At 37.2% G+C, this 18,189-nt stretch overlaps 2 protein-coding genes across 4 annotated transcripts in view; one reads left to right on the top strand and one right to left on the bottom strand.

The window, feature by feature from the left end:
* Positions 1 to 1,468, bottom strand: part of LOC108401140 (signal transducing adapter molecule 1) — a 107,334-nt gene extending 105,866 nt beyond the window's left edge. The window contains exon 1 of the mRNA XM_073229132.1: positions 1,337 to 1,468. The gene's annotated coding sequence lies outside the window, so the exon portion shown is untranslated. The remainder of the gene's footprint in view (positions 1 to 1,336) is intronic.
* HACD1 (3-hydroxyacyl-CoA dehydratase 1) lies at positions 289 to 17,727 on the top strand. 3 transcript variants are annotated; one of them, XM_037006023.2, is made up of 8 exons: positions 289 to 1,363; positions 8,424 to 8,541; positions 8,722 to 8,740; positions 8,816 to 8,904; positions 11,554 to 11,675; positions 15,638 to 15,816; positions 16,771 to 16,958; positions 17,552 to 17,727. In XM_037006023.2, the coding sequence occupies exons 1-8, from the start codon at positions 1,224 to 1,226 to the stop codon at positions 17,612 to 17,614; spliced, it is 918 nt and encodes a 305-aa protein (XP_036861918.2). In that variant the 5' UTR covers positions 289 to 1,223; the 3' UTR covers positions 17,615 to 17,727. The 3 variants fall into 3 exon arrangements, with proteins under 3 accessions (XP_036861918.2, XP_036861919.1, XP_036861920.1); XM_037006024.2 differs by having other exon boundaries at positions 294 to 1,363; positions 16,837 to 16,958; XM_037006025.2 differs by lacking the exon at positions 16,771 to 16,958 and having other exon boundaries at positions 324 to 1,363.
* Positions 17,728 to 18,189: the final 462 nt, after the last annotated feature.

Below are 18,189 nucleotides of genomic sequence, written 5' to 3'. Positions count from 1 at the left end.
GAAGAGCTATTAAGAAAACATGGGACAAAACAGCAGCTGACTCACAGAACCCAAGAATGGACTAACAGTTACCAAAGGGAAAGGGACTGGGGAGGATGGGTGGGAAGGGAGGGATAAGGGGGAAAAAAGGGGGGGGGCATTACTATTAGCAGACAATGTGGGGGGGGTGGTACACGGGGAGGGCTGTACAACACAGAGAAGACAAGTAGTGATTCTATGGCATCTCGCTAAGCTGATGGACAGTGACTGTAATGGGGTATGTGGGGGGGGGACTTGGTGATGGGGGGAGTCTAGTAAACATAATGTTCCTCATGTAAGTGTAGATTCATGATACCAAAATAAATTTTTAAAAAAAGAAAAAGAAAACATGGGTATCTGGGGAAAGATTTTTAAAAAGAAAAGAGATACAAAGTGGAGAACGGTGGGAGACTATCTTCACCCGGGGTTCTTGTTAGCCCTGTATCTGTAGATTTCCAGTATCTGTTCAAATTTTCTCCTTTGCTATCTTGTTCTAACCTTTCCTCCAGTTTAGCTATAATAGCCACTATTCTGCGCTGCACTGAAATCAATGTCCTTAGACCACTGCTCCAGTGGAACGCACACAAGCGGGGCGATCCTATCGTATGCCCCCTAGACGTGCCCCTCTGGCCAGTAAAAGTGAACAGGGTAAAGTGGATGCTGCTTCCCCAGATGATCTTATGAATGAGTCTTTGGCGGGAAGATCCCCTCTACCTGTCTCCACATCCAGAAACTACCCTACAAAAAGCCGGCCGGGGACGGGCTGCCAAGTCCAGGTGTGAGTCGGTCCGGCAGGACGCACCCTCCAGGCGCACGTCGCGGGCGCCCACGACGTCTGGGCGCCTCTCTCAGAGGAGGTCCCGCAGCTAGCAGAGGACAGCTTCTCCGTGGGCGCAGAAACGACGCCGCCGCCGAGAAATTGAGCCAGGGGGTTTCTCAGACCCCTGGCGCCCGGCGCCCCGCGCGGAACAGGAAGGAGCTGATCCGCGCGCGCTCCCGAGGGCCGGGGGCGGGGCGGCGGCCGGGGGCGCCCGCTCCTCCCTCTGCGGGCCTGCGTGCGGGCGGCGCCGAGCCCCCTGAGCGCGGCACGTGGGGCGCCTGAGGCTGCAGCAGCCGGCTGCGGCGCTTCAGCGGCGCACTCGGCAGGGCTCCCTCCCACTTCCCCTTCCCCTCTCTCTTCCACCACGCTGGGCCCCGCGGCCACCATGGCGTCCAGCGAGGAGGACGGCACCAACGGCGGCGCCCCGGACGCCGGCGAGGAGAGGGAGGCCGCCGGCAAGCGGCGGCGCCTCAGCTTGTTGGCTGCCGTCTGGCTCACCTTCTATAACATCGCCATGACCGCGGGGTACGTGCGCCCCGGAGGTCTTTCTGCTTCTGGCTGTCCCCACGCGGCCGCCCCCCGGCACTCAGCGTCGTGGCGCCGGCGGGGTGGCGGGGGTGCGCGCGGGGCCGTGGGGGAGGGGCGCCTGAGAGGGCGCTGAATGGAGCGGGGCGGGGGGCGGGTCCTGCGCGCTCGGCATTGCCTAATACGGTGTACGGCGGGGCGCGGTGTCCGCGGGGCGCGGGCGGGAGGTTAAGTATAGACCTGGGAAGGAATGCGGGGCCGCCCGGGGCTGCCGCTCGCTGCTCCTTCTGTGGGAGAAACGCCCGTCCAGCTACGCTGGGGCCTGGAGCCCAGGCCGATGCCCGGACCTGCTTCTCGACCGCCGGCCCCGAAAGCGTGTTCCTCATGCCACACAGTTTTCCTAACTGTTAATGTCACCACGGTTTTGTTTTTTTTTGTTTTTTTTTTTTTAGTAAGCTGTTCTACTCCGACAGCTTCTTACTTGGGACCGTGTTCTAAAAACCTAGCGGAGTCGGAGCATGGCACTGGTATCCAGCATCTTTACTGCCCCATGCTCCGTTTCCTGGTTCCCTGTACTTTTATTTCTGGCTTTGAGTATGATTTAAAGTTAAGGTTACACAGTGACTATCGCTCAGTAGATAGCCGTCAGAGTGACTTCTGTGTCAACTGCTTTTCAAAACCCGTTGGGAAAGTGCTCTTAAGTTTTTAAATTGCATTTCCTTTTAAAGACGTTGCATTATCATATGAAATATTATTAACCTACAAAAATGTGGGGAAAGTTTAATATCTTAAACTTTCTCCAGGGCTTATAGAAGAAGATTGACAAAAATTTAATACATGATTTGGCCCAGTACCAAGCCCCTATTATATGCTTAGTGCATAGTCCTGAATACCACATGCAGTTTATAAAAAATGTGATAGTTATTGAGGATTTTTCTGTGTGTCAGGCACTGCGTTGGTTACCTTAGACGAGACGGACTATATCAGTTTTAGTCTTCTGCAATCCTGTGAGGGGTGCATGATAATTAGGTTGATAGATAGAAAACCGAGGCACAAAGAGGTTAGGTAACTTGCCGAGGATCACACAACCAGAGAGTGTCAGACTTGTATTTCAGCCCAGACGATCTGGTTCCAGAGGTAGGCTACTACATCGCCTTTCCACCTTACTAAATTTTGTAATCTTGAAGGAGAAAAATAACAGATCCAAAGCTACTGGAAAACAATGGAGTACCCACCACGCGCTGTTTTAGGTATAGGCTGAAAGAATTTGTCCTCTGTAATAGTCTCTTGCAGTTAATACACATTTTTGGACACCTGACACTTGTTAACTGGTCTGGCTGTCCCCTCCCTTTCCAGTCCACTCTCTCTTTTATAAGCCAAGTTACCTTGGCCTTCAAGAAATGAAAATCAATGCATAGTTACAGTTTAATAGTCACCAGTGACTCCCCATCATCACCATAATCTAAAGGATTTAGGCTGCCAGTCATTCAGGACCCTTTGCAATATGCTCCCCCATTCCTTTTTCTGGTTTTATTGCATTTGAAATCTCTTCTAACTCACGGTGCCCTCAAAGCTCTAAGCCTTTTCTACTTTGACCGCTCTCTCCATCTTTGCTCACTGTTCACTCTTTGTATTATGTCCTGTTTATTCCTCCCATGACTTTTAATCAGGCCAACCTTTTTGAAGTTTCTGGGTCTCCTACCGCATATGGAGCAGAATTAAATGCTCTCTACTTTGTGTTCTCACAGTTTATTCCCATCTTTCCTACCAACCTAGTGAATTACTGCTTCTCTGAAACTTGTATATTAAGAAGGTCCCTTGTCATTTTCATCTGTACTTAAAAGGCAAGAGTCACTGAAATCTAGTAATACCTGCAACCTACTTATTGGAGGCTTTCTAGAGGTGATGAGATTTGAAAGATGGGATTGGCATAGTGAGGATAGATAACTCAAATGAGGTGAATTCTGGAAATAGGCATGAGATATGAGCAAGCCTGCTATATTCTCTTGATTTAATTGAAGGGTGGGGATAGTGGTAAATAAGATTGGAGAAGTGGTGTGGAAAGTGGGAAACATTTAATGGTGTGGATAGCAGAGGCTTGGTTGAAGTTCTTTTTGTGTATTCACTTAACTTGCTTATTTTGTGTTTCAGGATTAGTAGAATTTTTGAGTGTTTATTAATTTTATAATAGTTTTGAAAGCAATAAAATATTTAAAAAATAAAAATTTTGCACAAATCTAATAAAGAACTTTCCTAATGCCTTTCACTTTTTCCTTCCTCTCTTTCATACAAGTATCTAACTCCCTTAAGATTTTTACTCAAATCTCCATTCTCAGGGAGACATTCTCTGGCTGCCTTCATTCAAATAGCAGCCCCATACAAACACTCCTTAGCCCCCTTGCCTGCTTTATTTTTCTCCATCACACTGTTGCCATATAACTGAATGATGTATTTTGCTAATTTGTCTTGTTGCTGTTGTCTTGTCATCCTCCCATTAGAGTGTAAACTCTGTAAAGTACTCAATAAGTATTCAGTGAATGAATACATATTACAGAGCATTGTAGTTATAGTACCTGCTCTATTACATACTCTTGTTTTAATATTCTATTAAATATTTCAATGTAGTTAATATATAGTCTTTCATGATTACATGAGTGATAGAGTAATGTATAAAAATGGATTAAATCATGCCTTTAATGATGTTTTGCTTTTATTCCTTTCTGTTGATTTAGTTGCTTAGGGTGAATCCCCAGGAGTAGAGTTATACTTTTAAAGGATGTAAGGATTTTATGGTACTTAACTCATAATAGGTGCTTGACTAGAAAAGTGAGCATCTCTCTTTCTCGTGCTTTCTTTGACTTTTTAGCAAACAATTCTGATCTTGTATGTGTTAACTGCATTGTCTTAGGTGAAGTGAGACGTAAGAAAAATATATTGGGCCTTGTCCTTGAAGAAATGTAACCGGGATAATAAAAGATAGATTGAAATATGCTCAACAGAGTAACAGGTCAGACAGGTAGAGAGAATCAGAGAAAGCTTTGTGGGTGAGATCATAGCATTTCAGCTGAGCTTTGAAGGATGAGTAGGATTTCACAGATAGGCATGGGTGAGGATAGAGCATGAGTTAGGTTACAGAGATGTGACATTGCCAGACATCTTACAGAGGCAACAACAAATGGGCCTGAAGTGTGGGGTAAGAAATTAAGATGGACAAGTAGCTTAGGCCATTGCACAAGGCCTTAATTGCCTTGCAAACATGGTTCTATTTCACTGTTAACAGTACAGGAAGGTGTTGATTAAAGGCTATCTTTCACTACTTTTTAGCTGGGTAAACACAGATAAATTACTTAGCCTCTCTGTCCTTGAGTTTTTTCCTCAGTAAAATTGGAACAACACAACTACTTTGCTAGGTTATTACAAATAATTAAAAAGATAATGAATGAGGTGGTCAGCTGGGTACCTGACACACAGTGGATGTTTAAAAATGGTATTTGCTGTTCCTAGTGGTTAATTTACAAATGGACATCATGCAGGAAGAAAAAGTATTTAAGATATTTTCACAGTATACATAGTGGAAGTTATTAATGAGGACAAATCTAATGTTCAGGCCTATACACTTCCCAAAATGTTAAGTAACAAACAAATATTTTATTCCTGAGGAGATATCCATGTGTGGATCTACCACAACTTGTATATTTATGCATTCACCTGTTGATGGACATTTGGGTTCTTTCCAGTTTGGGACTGTGACAAAGCTTTGAGTATTCATGTACAAGTCTTTGCATAGATACTTGCTTTCATTTTTCTTTGATAAATATATACATGTGTGATGGCTAGGTCACCTGGCAGGATGTATTCTTGATTTCTTAAGAAACTGCCAAACTGTTTTCCAAAGTGGTTGCACCGTTTTACATCCACACAGGCAATGAGTGTGTGTTCCAGCTATTGGTCATTTTCACCAGCACTTGATTTGGTCAGTCATGATAATTTTGGACATTCTCATAGGTATATTGTACATCTCTCATTGTGATTTTAATTTGCGTTTACCTAGTGACCAAGAACAGTGAACATCTTTCCATGTGTTACACCAATTGTAGATCTTTTTTGGTATAAGGTCTGTTCATATCCTTTGCCCATTTTTTTATGGGGTTGTTTGATTTTCTGTTATTAAATTCTAAGAGTTGTTTATATACTCTGGCTACAAATCCTCTATCAGATATATGATTTGTAAATATTTCCTCTAGTTTTGCCTTGTTTCTCATCTCTTCACAATGTCTCTCAAAGAGCAGAAGGTCTTAATTTTAATGAAGTCCAGTTACTCTTTTTTTTTTTTCTCTTATGAGCCTTTCAGCTTAACTTTAGCAGCATGATTTTCTACATACGATAAATTGAAACACATTTTGGGTGCTAAACAAAGTTCTTAGTTTAGGAAAGGAAGTTTAGAGGTGTCAACAAGCAACAAATGAAAGTAGAGATAGTGTGAACATCAAAGACCATCTCTGGTACAAATCTCTAAATGGTTGCTTTACATGAATTGTCAGGAAGAAATGATAAAATTAGGATATTACTGTTTTTCAATAACTACGGACATAATGAACCTGGGCAATAATCGTCAATGCTGGCTAACATCCCAAACAAGAGGGACAACCAATAATTGTGTATTTCTTAGAGAAATTGTCACCCAGCCTATGAATTAGTCTCCACTGTGAATCTTATCTGATCAAGCTCTGAGAATTGACTGTCAGTTTACAGGAAATACAGGGAACAGAAGAACATACTAAACGACATGTGGATATCCAACTGGCAAAACCCAGGCTGAGGGAAATGCCAGACAAACCACTCAGCATCTTCCAGAAACAAATTTCATGAGAAGGGAAGCTCACTTAGGAAGTCAGCACTGATTAGATTAGCTCCTGGCTGTATTTACTGGAAAACAGATGAGAGGTTAGAGTAGATTGTTTGGTGGTCTAACCCCAGAATATTAATTTCTTTTATTTAAACTTGGTTAGTGATTGGTGTTATAAACTATTCTAGTTAGGACATTACCACCACCTATGGAACATGAAAATTTGTTGTAATGTTACAGTGCAAGGATTTTTATATCATGCTATTGAAAAATGTAGAAAACTTGCTATCTAAATGAATCTTTTGATGAAGTCTTTAGTAGGTTAATAACTACCTCTCAAATTGATCTTTTGTAAAAATCTGATTTGGATTTGCCTTAAAAAGAGATGTGTGTGGAAAATGTGAATACAACATCTCATTAAGCTTTTTGAAGTGGTATAGGGTCTTGGAATTGAATATAATGAAATCATAACATTTTAAACCCAAAAGGTACCTAAAACATTCTCCAAATTAGCAATCTTAGTTAGCTCAGCACAGAATTAAAGTTGGCTGCCATATGGGAGGAAATCCATCAGTTGAATCCAGTAAAGCTGTAGAATAGTAAAAAAGGTACAGCACCAGGGCTTAGGAGACCTCAGGGCTTCAATTTCAAACTTGACCATAAATTACTCTAATACTTAGCATTAAGTCACTTGATGTCTTTACATGGTGATCGTCTCATATGAAATAGTGGCCTTCAAACTTTTTTGATAGCACATTACAGTCACTAAAATTCTTGAGCATAACTCCATATAACTTTTAAAATTACAATTTAAGTAGAAAAATTGCTATGATTAGCTAGTATCCAAAGTCACAGTATATACTTAGAAGCAGGCCAGTACTGTATAGTGATACAAGAGAACAGACTGAGCTCGGTGGTGGCTTTCCGTGGCAGCTGACTGGCTGTGTAACCCTTTCTGCTTGTTTCCTTAGCAGTGAAGTAGGATAATAATCCCTACCTCATAGAGTTTTTGTGAGGGTGAAATATTAAAATATTAAATATGCATTAGAATGTTGTCTACAACATTTGGGAGCACTCAGAAAGTGTACTCATTAACATTGTTACATTTCATATGTCTTTGTGATAGTTTCAGGTACTTATTTGACTTGTTAAATCTCTAAAAAAGTAATTTCTTTAACCTCATTATGCTGAGAGGTAGAAGTTCCCAGACTAGAGGTACCCATTTTGCCATTTTCTTATTCTGTTGAGCTTGCATTTTGCTAATATTCAATCAGTAGTTTCTTGGCAGGAATCTTTAAGCCATCTGTCCATTTTATGAGTGTTCTTCTATTTTAAAAAAATATAATAATTTTACAATCTATAAATCTGCTTAACTAGATACTTTGAAGACCACTGATTTAAGAGCCTGGGGTAACTACTCATTTCCATAGGTGTATTATTAAATATTTACAGGTGGTACAACTTTTTAAACTTTTAAGTGCTTTTGTAATTGTGAGGGAAACCAGGAAAAAAAATGACCTCTTATCAGTAACTCTGGGATATGGAGTATAGGGTAAGAAAGTTGGTCTCTACCAAGACAGCTTGTGTTTTAAGTACCATGAATTCGCAGCAGAGAATCTATTTAATGTGCAAATGGATTTTTGCATTGAGGGCATATGGATTTTTTTTTTAAACAAACTCTTTGAAAGCAGACCCATGTCTTACCTATATGTATGCCTCTGTGGCACAATTGTTATTATTTATTTAAAAACTTTAAAAAGCATTCTTACTAAAGATTTTTACTTAAAATAACATACTGTATTTATATAGTGTATAAAGTACATATTTTTACTTTAAGAAAGTCTTATGTAATTATATTTTTTCACTATTAGTATTTACATATTAACATTTGTATTTAATGTTTCAATTATATAGTTATTAAATATGTAATTATTAAATGCCTTATAATAAACTAATTTCTTCAGTCTGTCAGTTTCATCTGCTGAAACCAAAAATACAATGGACATTGTTTGACATTTGTATGTAGTTGGTCTGGAATATGTTCTATTCATCCCAATGAAGCATCAGTATAAAAATAAATGTTTTTAAAATAGAATAATTAACTGAGAGCATAATAAAGCATGCATATTACTATATAGATTAGGGCATTTCCTTTCAGGAAGATCAGTGATACTCACTTTGATAGAACTTTATAAAATACTCTTATTTCTGTAGGTGGCTGGTTCTAGCTATTGCCATGGTACGTTTTTATATGGAAAAAGGAACACACAAAGGTTTATATAAAAGCATTCAGAAGACACTTAAATTTTTCCAGACATTTGCCTTGCTTGAGGTAAGTTTTCAGTAATGCTGTTTTTCTATCATAATTTTTATTTGAAAGTTTATTTGTTGAGCACAATCAATCTTACTTTGCTGATTACATACTACCTAGGATTTGTTGAAAATGCCATTGACAGGGATTTATTTTATGTTGTATGCTATTGACTTAACAGTTTTTTTTATTTGCTTGCAGATAGTCCACTGTTTAATTGGTAAGTTTTTCATATAGTTTTTATTTTTGGTATAAATTGCCTTTGGGCAATGGTTGACTTGTTTTTCTCTTTAAGGAATTGTACCTACTTCTGTGCTTGTGGCTGGGGTCCAAGTGAGTTCAAGAATCTTTATGGTGTGGCTCATTACTCACAGTATAAAACCAGTAAGTGACATGAACATGTTGTCTACTTGAGTCTGCAGGAAAGCTTTTTTTATTAATAGGAATCTTAAATATTAACATTGGTATATTTCAGGAAGCAGAATCATTGTATAAATGGGTTGGGTTGGGATTTAAGTATCGTTGATTATACATTGACTTAGTGCATTAGCAGAATGACTTGGAAACCATAAGCAAAACAGAATATTGGCATTTTATAATCCTAATATGCTTCTCCTGCATTGTTTTCCAATTTTAAAACTAATTTTCATATTCTGCCAAATAGTTAAAATGTTTTCTCCTGTGTATTCCCTTTGATTACATAATTGAAATCGTGAGTATAAAGAGTTTATTTTTCCTTATTTACTGTTGAATGTTGTAGCAAATGTAGTTCTGTAGATCTGAACAAATGGAAAAGACTAAATGAAAGTTACAAGGGAGGAGGATCTTAGGGAAAATAAGCGTATCACTTATTGAGGCATGACAGGAGATGGACCCGAATCTAATTGATGTCTTAAATCCACTTAGACAAACATGCACCATGCTTACTATGTCAGGACATTGGGCTTTTTAACCCATAACAGAATCATTTTCCAGATGGGCCCTTCTGACCTTCTCTGACAGCCTTTGGAGTACCCTGTCTACTTGAGGACAGATCTCTGGCCTCATTTCCATTCCTCAGATGCCTTTCTTGTCTCCTCTCTGCCTGGGATGATACCTAACCTCCCTTCCATTGCCTTCTGGACTTACTTGCCTCCTGTCTGCATGGAGGCAGATCTCTGACCTTCTGCCCTCTTAATTAATACTCTACACTTTAGCCTTCTTGATCAGTACTTTTTACTCAACTTACTCGATCCACCTGGTCCTTAAATAGCAGCTGCCATATGGAGAGCAGTGAGTGCATGCCATGCAGGAAACCATACTTTTTATTCAGATTGCCCCACGGTTTAAAAACCATCCAACATTAACAGAATAAAAGAGAAACTATTCCAGACAGTGAATGAACATAGTAGCTGGGCCAGGACCACAAAGAATCTGAAGACTGAAGAAGAAGAAGGAAGACAAGACAGGGTGACCAACATTAACTGAAGAAGAGAAGCTAAAGGGTGGCTTGTCCACAGAGAAAAAGCGTCCATCTGCTCTTTTATCCCCAGAGGATCTCTGCCTTCCTGTTACTCTTTCATTTTCTCTAACAATAGTTCTCCACTGGCACCTTCCCACCACTCTTTAATTTATTCAGCCAACATTTATTGGGTGCATTCTATAAACCTGGCACTGTGCTAATTTCTGGATTTGCAAAAAGAAGTCATTCTTACCTGTGTTACGTACTGACTATTGGGGAGTCAGGGGCACAGTCATATGGATGTTGAATCATTCAACAAAGTACGTATTCTCTGCCCAACATCGTGCTGGGGATCTAGCTCTTAATACAGATATGGTTCCCACTTTGTGTAGTGTATAATTGGGAATGATGCTAAACAGGCAGTTGCACAAATAATTGTTTCATTATGTTAGTGTTAATGCTTTGAAACAAGACCAATATGCACTGCAAGTATCTGGGGACTTTGCCTGACCTAGGAAGTGAAGGAAGACTTCCCTGAGGAAGGCATGTATAAGTTGAGCACTGATAGATACACAAGAGTTAGGCAGACAGATTTTAATAGGAGTTAGCAAGTGTTATAATAGAGAATTGAACAATGCTTAGAGAACAAAGAAGATAAACAAATAACAGCTCATGGGAAGGGGAAGAGTTAGGGAAAAGTTCCTAGAGGATGTGATGTTTGAACTGGATCTTAAAAGATGAGAAAGTGTTTTCTATGGAAAGTAATAAGGGGGCAGCATTCTAGTTAGATGTAATGGCATGTGTTAACAGGCAAATGTTCAGAGCATATTCTGGAAATAATACAGAGTTAGTATCACCAGAGAGAGGTGATGTTGGTTGGGCAGGGGTGGGGGACGGAATGATCGCAGATGAAGTTGGTTTGATTTCTGAGCAAAGATTGTAAAGAACCTTGAATATCATGTTAGGTGGTAGGATTTTATCCTTCTCTCCTGTTAAGCAGTGGGAAACCAGTGAGGCTTTTAAATCACAAGACTAGCTGCATCTAATTTGGTTTTTATTTGTTTGCTTCTTTGTTTTTCTTTTAAGGAAAAACTTCCATCTTTAAAGACAATGAGAATGGAAAGACTATTTAGGAGGCTGTTAACAGTATAGTCTGGGTGAGGGAAGATAAGGCCCTAAATTAAAATAGTGGTAGCAGGACTAAAGGCAACAGGGTAGATTCAGGAGTTAGTGTTACTGAAGAATGGGTAGATTTGATCACTAATGAAAGTTGGGGAGTCAGATAATTCCCATGCTGGTTTTGACAGGGTGACGTTGCCTGGATGCTTACGTTACTGGCTAGAGTGAAAGGTGAGAGAGAGAAACCAGTAGAAATTGGACCATTCCAGCACTTAGGACATACTTAAGTTGTGTGTGCTTAGTGAATTATGTAATGGTGACTTCATTAAGTTTTCTGTAATTTCTGTATTGTATCTATGTAACCTTAACATTTCATTATAATAAAAGATCCCTTGTAAATAATTAAAATAAAATGTCTTCATGGAGAAAAGAATTCAAGGTTAAACACACTGTGGATTTCTCTAATTCTGCAGATCCAGAATGAGGAGAGTGTGGTGCTTTTTCTGGTCGCGTGGACTGTGACAGAGATCACTCGCTATTCCTTCTACACATTCAATCTTCTCAACCACTTGCCATACTTCATTAAATGGGCCAGGTGGTGATGTCTTCCAGTTTAGTTTCTCACAGTTCTGTGCATGAGCATTTTGTGTGCTGAGCTAACACCAGAGAATTAAAATTTTTGTCTTAGCCCCGTGATGCCAGGATGCTATTTTGGACCAGCGGTACTATAATTTACATTCTAAAAGCTTAATTAAATCAGAAATGAAATCATTAATACATTTTTGAGTAAAATCAATCAAGACATATTAGTATCCTTAAATAACTTGTGAATTGGTGGTTCATTTTTCTTTGAAACCAAAATAAATACTTTTGAAATTAAATGTATTTCCAAAATGTGGCATTTCTCTGTTGATTTAAATTACTTTAATAGTGAACCTACTATCCACAATTTTTAGTATCTTATATAAACAATGTCAACATTTTTGGTATGTTTTAAAAGTAGAAGCAAACATTTTAAAGCCACTGTTATTTGAAATTGTTATTTAGAATGTAAACAAAATTTCTATCTCAAGGGTTCTCAACATATCTATCCTGAAGCAACAAATTTTAAAGCAAAATATGTTGTTATTTTTAAAGTTTGAATTCTCTGAGCAGCTGATACTTTACAAAGTTACTATAAAAACAAGACTGCTCTTTGGAAAACAAATCACAAGCCAACGTAGATTTGTTCATTTCATTCACCATTTGTAGTTGCTGTGCACCTGCTGCATACCTGAGGTGCAGGTAGGAATACAATAAAATGTCTGTCCTCTTAAGACAGACGAGACAAAAAACAAAACAACTCATGGGTATGTGAAAAGCCAGGTGGTGAGAAGTGCAAGGGGACAGTTGGAGTAGGAATGTCTATCCCACTTACGTCCATCCCACATAGGCAGAATAAAAGGATTCAACAGTATTTTCATCCTTTACATTTTTTGTTAAATTATGGAAGTAATAATGTTCTCAATGTAAAAAATTCAAACAGTACAGAAGTACATAAAAAAGTTCCTTTTTATCCTCCATCCTTCCCACCTCCTCTGGAGAGAGAAAAAGTTTGGAGTTTACCCATTCAAATGTTTTTGTATTAACAAACGTGAACACACAAATATGAGCTTATGAAAACAAATAGGATGACGTTATATTTGTTTATCTTATCTTGGAGGTCTTTTGTTTTTTTTAATCTGTACAGGCACATTTGCATCTAGTCTTTAACACTGAATGTTGCACAGTATTTTCTAGTATGACTGACCCAGGTCTCTGTTGCTAGAATTAATATCATTTCCAGTTTTCTAATATTATAAATTCTGCTTTGAGATATTATAAGCAATGCTATACCCATGTTTCTGTTATTTTTTAAAATTCTGATGTGTATATTAATATATCCTAACTTGTTTGAAGATAATCCATAACGAGTGTCAAATTTGTCCTTGATCCCTATATAGTAAAAGCCTAACACTTTGTCTTAAGTGATTACTCCTTTTTTATAACTCATATATTGTACATGTTCAAATACAATAAATTAGAATATATAAATAAGCCAAAAAGAAGAAAAAATAGTTAATTGCTTGCACAATTACTTACACAAAGATAATCACTATTAATTGTATTATCTAGTTTTTCAGACTTTAATATTCTCTACATCCTTTTTAGATATTTTGTATACAATAAAATGCTTTAAAATTTTAATTTCAATTTGAACACATTGTCATAAGAAGCTGCACTGCTATTTGTATGAGTTTGGTTGGTTTTATTCTTACAGTACCTGAAAACTTTTTGAATTTTATCTATGGGGCCTTTCACAAAGTTGGCAGTTTGGAATGTAGCTTGATTCTAATCCCAGAATGCATCTCAATGCCATTTTGCATGATCTCAGTCTTCCAGACTTCTATCATCTTAAAAAGTACGAATTCACTGATACAGTCCTTTCTCATTTGTTGTATTTATAAAATCTGTTTGTGGTAAGATAATAGATTTGTCTGCCTTTTGGACTGCATTTGCATGTCTTGAATTTCTGGAAAAGTTCAAAACTGCCATTGCATGTTTAAATTTGTTGTTTTGAAATGCTTTCTCAATAGCCTTAATGTTAAAAAGGTACTGTAAAAATCTTTCAATTTTGAAATGCACATGTTAGCATAATACATCATATCAGTTAATTATGATTTCTTATGAATAATTATATTTCACATAAAAAACCTTAAAGATCCTGATTGTCTATATATATTTGCCAACCCCATTAAATAACTTAAAATAATATTTGATTTATGTTCAAATGTTGGAGCTGTTGCTCTCAGAATTTCACTTTAGAAATGGCTTACATATAGTTGGCTTACTGTGACAGTTTGAATGTACTTTGATTCTATTTATGTGTTAGACATATTCCTAGAGAAGTCAATTGAGTAGACAATTGTTTATTGTTATGTTTTCATACTGATTTCCATTTTTATTTCTAAAATGCATTCCCTTCAAAAAGCTTTTAGATGAAAATTATTAGGAATCCTTAAGGAAGCATTATATCTTTTTCTGAATAATAGTAAAATCTCTCATGCTGCCATTAAAACAGAGTTGGTGACATTCAATCTTTTTTAAAGTGCAAATAAAGTAAAATAAATTGTATAATTTATTCCCATTTCATTAAAAATAATCACCATTTTTAAGGTAGTATACTAGTTTATTCTAGGAGTGATATACTTTTTTCTACTAAAAAACAATGCTACCAAAAAATCATTTGAGAGTCACATAAGTTAAAAATATCACTTAAATAAGTGTGAATGTTATACTTGAGAGAGAAATATAAAATGTTCAGTTATGTGATCTCAAATTGAGATAGGAAATTGAGGTTGGAAAGGATTGATTTAAATGATAGACAAATAACTGCAGTAAGAACGGTAAGAAAGCAATTACTAGTTAATCTATTTTTGGCAGATATTTCTGTCCCCCTCCACCATCTCTTATCCTTGTATATCTCTGGCATATAGGAATAAGATGATTTTTAAGTTGTCCCAAGCTTCTGCCATATTGAAAAGTTCACTTTCCCTTATAAATATTTCTTATGCCAACAAAATTGTTAAATAAATTATGGGTTAATTTGATTTCTTTCCTTTTCCACCAAAATTTTTACCTTCATTTTCCGTGTGAACTGTTACATAGTGACTAACTCAGAGGAAGATCATTTTCTTTAATAGAGAAATGTCATTGCTTTGGGTCCTTGAGGCTCTTCCTGCTGGAGACCCATGGACTTAAGAGTGTGCTTCTAGCTATAGGCAGAAATGATGTTAGAGAACCTGCCACAATCCAAAGGAACACATTGTGATTTTGGATTTTGAACAGAAACGTTTTCAGATGTGTTTTAAGCAAGCTAACTTACTTTACAGTGGGAATTCAGGAAACAACTTGTCTTACCTGTTTTGCTATGAAAGCAGTTTCAAACAATATATTCATTAATAGTACTGCTGTTTTAAGTGGTATTACAGTTCTCTAAAGTAATTTTTTTAAATTACTAACCACAAAAAAGTTTTCCAAACACTTCCAGAGAACGACTTTTGTAATTTCAAGGTTTAGAGATAAAATCAGGATCATAACTGGTCTTTTAAAATGCCATATTGGATCAATAAATGAGCTACAGGGATCAGTCAGTTATGAATCCAGGTGTCAAAGGAGTTACCTTTACAATACCTTACAATACTTACATATACTTTACAATATAGTATTTATAATACTTACATACTTGAAAATACTTTAAAGTCTGCATATACATTTTTCAAATGTATATAATTATTTCAGTACTGTAAAATAAGTGGACTTACTAAGATCCTGCCATTTAAAATGGAAACTACCATGAGAAAAAAGGATTATGATTAATAAGCAAATTATTAAAGTAGGAAAATAACCTTATGTGAGGTTATTATAAATAGGTATGAGAAGATGAATTTTTAAGTTAAAATACAATAGTAACAAGAGATCAATGATACAGAATCCAGTTATAATTCTCTGAGTTTTTTTTGGTGTTTGTTTTTCCAGATACAATTTTTTTATCATCTTGTATCCTGTTGGAGTTGCTGGTGAACTTCTTACGATATATGCTGCCTTACCATACGTGAAAAAATCAGGAATGTTTTCAATAAGACTTCCTAATAAATACAATGTCTCTTTTGACTACTATTATTTTCTCCTAATAACCATGGCCTCATATATACCATGTAAGTATATATTTATTAGTACTTTGATTTAGTATATGCAACGAACATTTTGGGGGAAAAATCATAATGCACTAGTTTAGAAATGAGAAATAATGGCTTACAAGTATACCAAAACCTCAGTCCACATGTATTCATAATTTGAAATAAGTGAAGAGCAAGTGAGTCAAAAACTTTCTCCCAGTTAAGAAAAATGTAATGTTAATATGTGAATAGTTGCCTTCTCAAAATCATTTTAAAATGAGGTTAGTATGGTTTGTTTTTTAAAGAAGAGATAAAGCATAAATCATTGAACTATTGGCAGGCATTTAGAATTATGCATCTGAATAGCAACATTTTATCCAAGAAAATTTTAGGTCATTTCTATCCTTTAAATCTATACTTTGAAAAATCATGTAGGAGTGCTTTTTAGCCTTCTGTGTGTTGCTTTATGCACTAAAAAATAATGAAGCTGCTTTTTTTTAAATTATTTTGAGTAATTCAGCCTCTTCACTAATTTCTCATCACCTTTTAATAGTTGGAATGAATTGATGAGGCTTTACTTATTTAAATACTAATCATGGCATATTTTAGGTCAAACTTTGATAGTAACAGGAATTAAGTAAAAGCGGACCTTATTTATTTACTTTTCTCAATAAAATTAGTGAGGCTGATGTGAGTGGGAGAAAAAAGGAAGTGAGAAAAGTTTATACAATCTAAAATCTATATTGACAGGCTATAAAATGTTTCCTCTAATGGGTGTGAGTGTAACCCTTGGCTAGCTGCTTAGGCCCTGCAGCTTCTAAGCTTTTCTGAAATAGAAATTTACTTGATGGTTGGACAGTTTTTTTATTCCCCTGATCTTCTGTCATTTCAGCCTGACTCTTATCAGATTATCCACCACAGCTGAAAGCTAGTTCAGGAGCTAAGGAGTGGCATTACCTACCACACTTGTTTACACCCCCTTGCCCTCCCCAGCATCTAGTGAATGGCAGCACACTATGAGCAGAGCCAGACCTTGCTTCAGTGTCCGTCATGTCACAGTTGCAGGTTCAAGTACTGGGTTCCCCTCTTCCTTGCAACCACTGAGGCATCTCCACGGAAACCCAGGATCTAACATCATGGATCAAAACCATCGAACCAGTAACTTTGGACTGTGTTTTCAGGTGTAGAAAACTGGCACCCCTGCCTATCTATGTCACATTCTGGAAACCTGGGACCATGAAATGTGCTACCTTAATGGCTCTGAGTATGCATCTAGGGACTGCACAGGCCTCTTCCCCAGTGTATTTTCCTGATGGTTAAACCACGTTAGCAGTGTACACATATCTGAGATCAAGGGTAGCCCAGGGGCAGCTATTTGTGAGGGGCACAGATGAAGCTGGGTTATGTAGGCTTGGATAGCCACACGTGTTCACCAGACTGTTCAGTACAGGACACCAGTGGACTGGAGAGAAGGGCAGCTTTCCTTGTACTGAAGCATGCTGGCACCGTATTCCAAAGAGTTACAGAATTCTAAATTCAGACATAGCCTTTCAGTTCATTATGTACATGAATCAAGACATTTAAGTTTGCTAAAAAAAAACAAAAACCCTAATGTTTTATAGTATTAGTATAACCTTACCCTGAGCTCTGTAAATAGGGTGGGTAGCAGTGGTATATGATGTACTTGCTCTTAAAGTTTTCCACATTTAAGAGGTTTCAAGTGTAAATAATTTCCAACAAGAGCTTACCTTTCTTTTTTCTTTTTTCAATTAAGTGTTTCCACAACTCTATTTTCATATGTTACGTCAAAGAAGAAAGGTGCTTCACGGGGAGGTGATTGTGGAAAAGGATGATTAAATGATCCCTACAAACAAGGTGCTCTTTCCAGAAAAACCAGGATTACTTGTGTCCAAGTTTTAATAACAAGAATAAATAGCTTCATGAAGTATTCATGGATTGTTTTCATTTCTTAAAATATAACTTGAGACACATGCATTTGCCAATATTTGTCTTTACATTGTGCCAGGTCCATTTTCTACAAGAACTATGTAAGTGTTTATTACCAATTTCTGGATAGGTTATGATCATTAAGAAATTAATTGGGTGTATACCTGGAAAAAAATCTTGTTGGTCTCTTATTTAGTTCGACAACATATGCTCAAAGCTTTTTAAATCAATATTTAAAAATTAGTTTTATGATTGAACATTATGGTACCTGCTAGTGATATTAATGTGATATTTATAAGTGAAAGTAAATACAGAATTATAGTAACTTGTTCATAATGTATTGGTATTTCCTGAATCCAATATCTATTTCTTCAAGTCCTAATGCAGCATTTTTTATTAATAACAATTTTTGGAAGCATGGACATAATTTGCTATCATAAGACTTTTGATAGAAAAAGTGGCTGT

The sequence above is a fragment of the Manis javanica genome, chromosome 2 (assembly GCF_040802235.1).
Source record: "Manis javanica isolate MJ-LG chromosome 2, MJ_LKY, whole genome shotgun sequence".
NCBI classification, from domain to species: Eukaryota; Metazoa; Chordata; class Mammalia; order Pholidota; family Manidae; genus Manis; species Manis javanica.
The sequence above is the reverse complement of the archived record's forward strand: the minus strand, read 5'-3'. Positions and strand labels throughout refer to the sequence as shown.

What these genes read in the sequence shown, in the direction of transcription:
- HACD1 (XM_037006023.2), top strand. Translation starts at nt 1,224, where the DNA reads ATGGCGTCCAGCGAGGAGGACGGCACCAACGGCGGCGCCCCGGACGCC. An exon ending in TACTTCATTAAATGGGCCAG is followed by an intron (nt 11,676 to 15,637) that starts GTGGTGATGTCT and finishes TTGTTTTTCCAG; the next exon opens with ATACAATTTTTTTATCATCT. An exon ending in ACTTTGGACTGTGTTTTCAG is followed by an intron (nt 16,959 to 17,551) that starts GTGTAGAAAACT and finishes TTTTCAATTAAG; the next exon opens with TGTTTCCACAACTCTATTTT.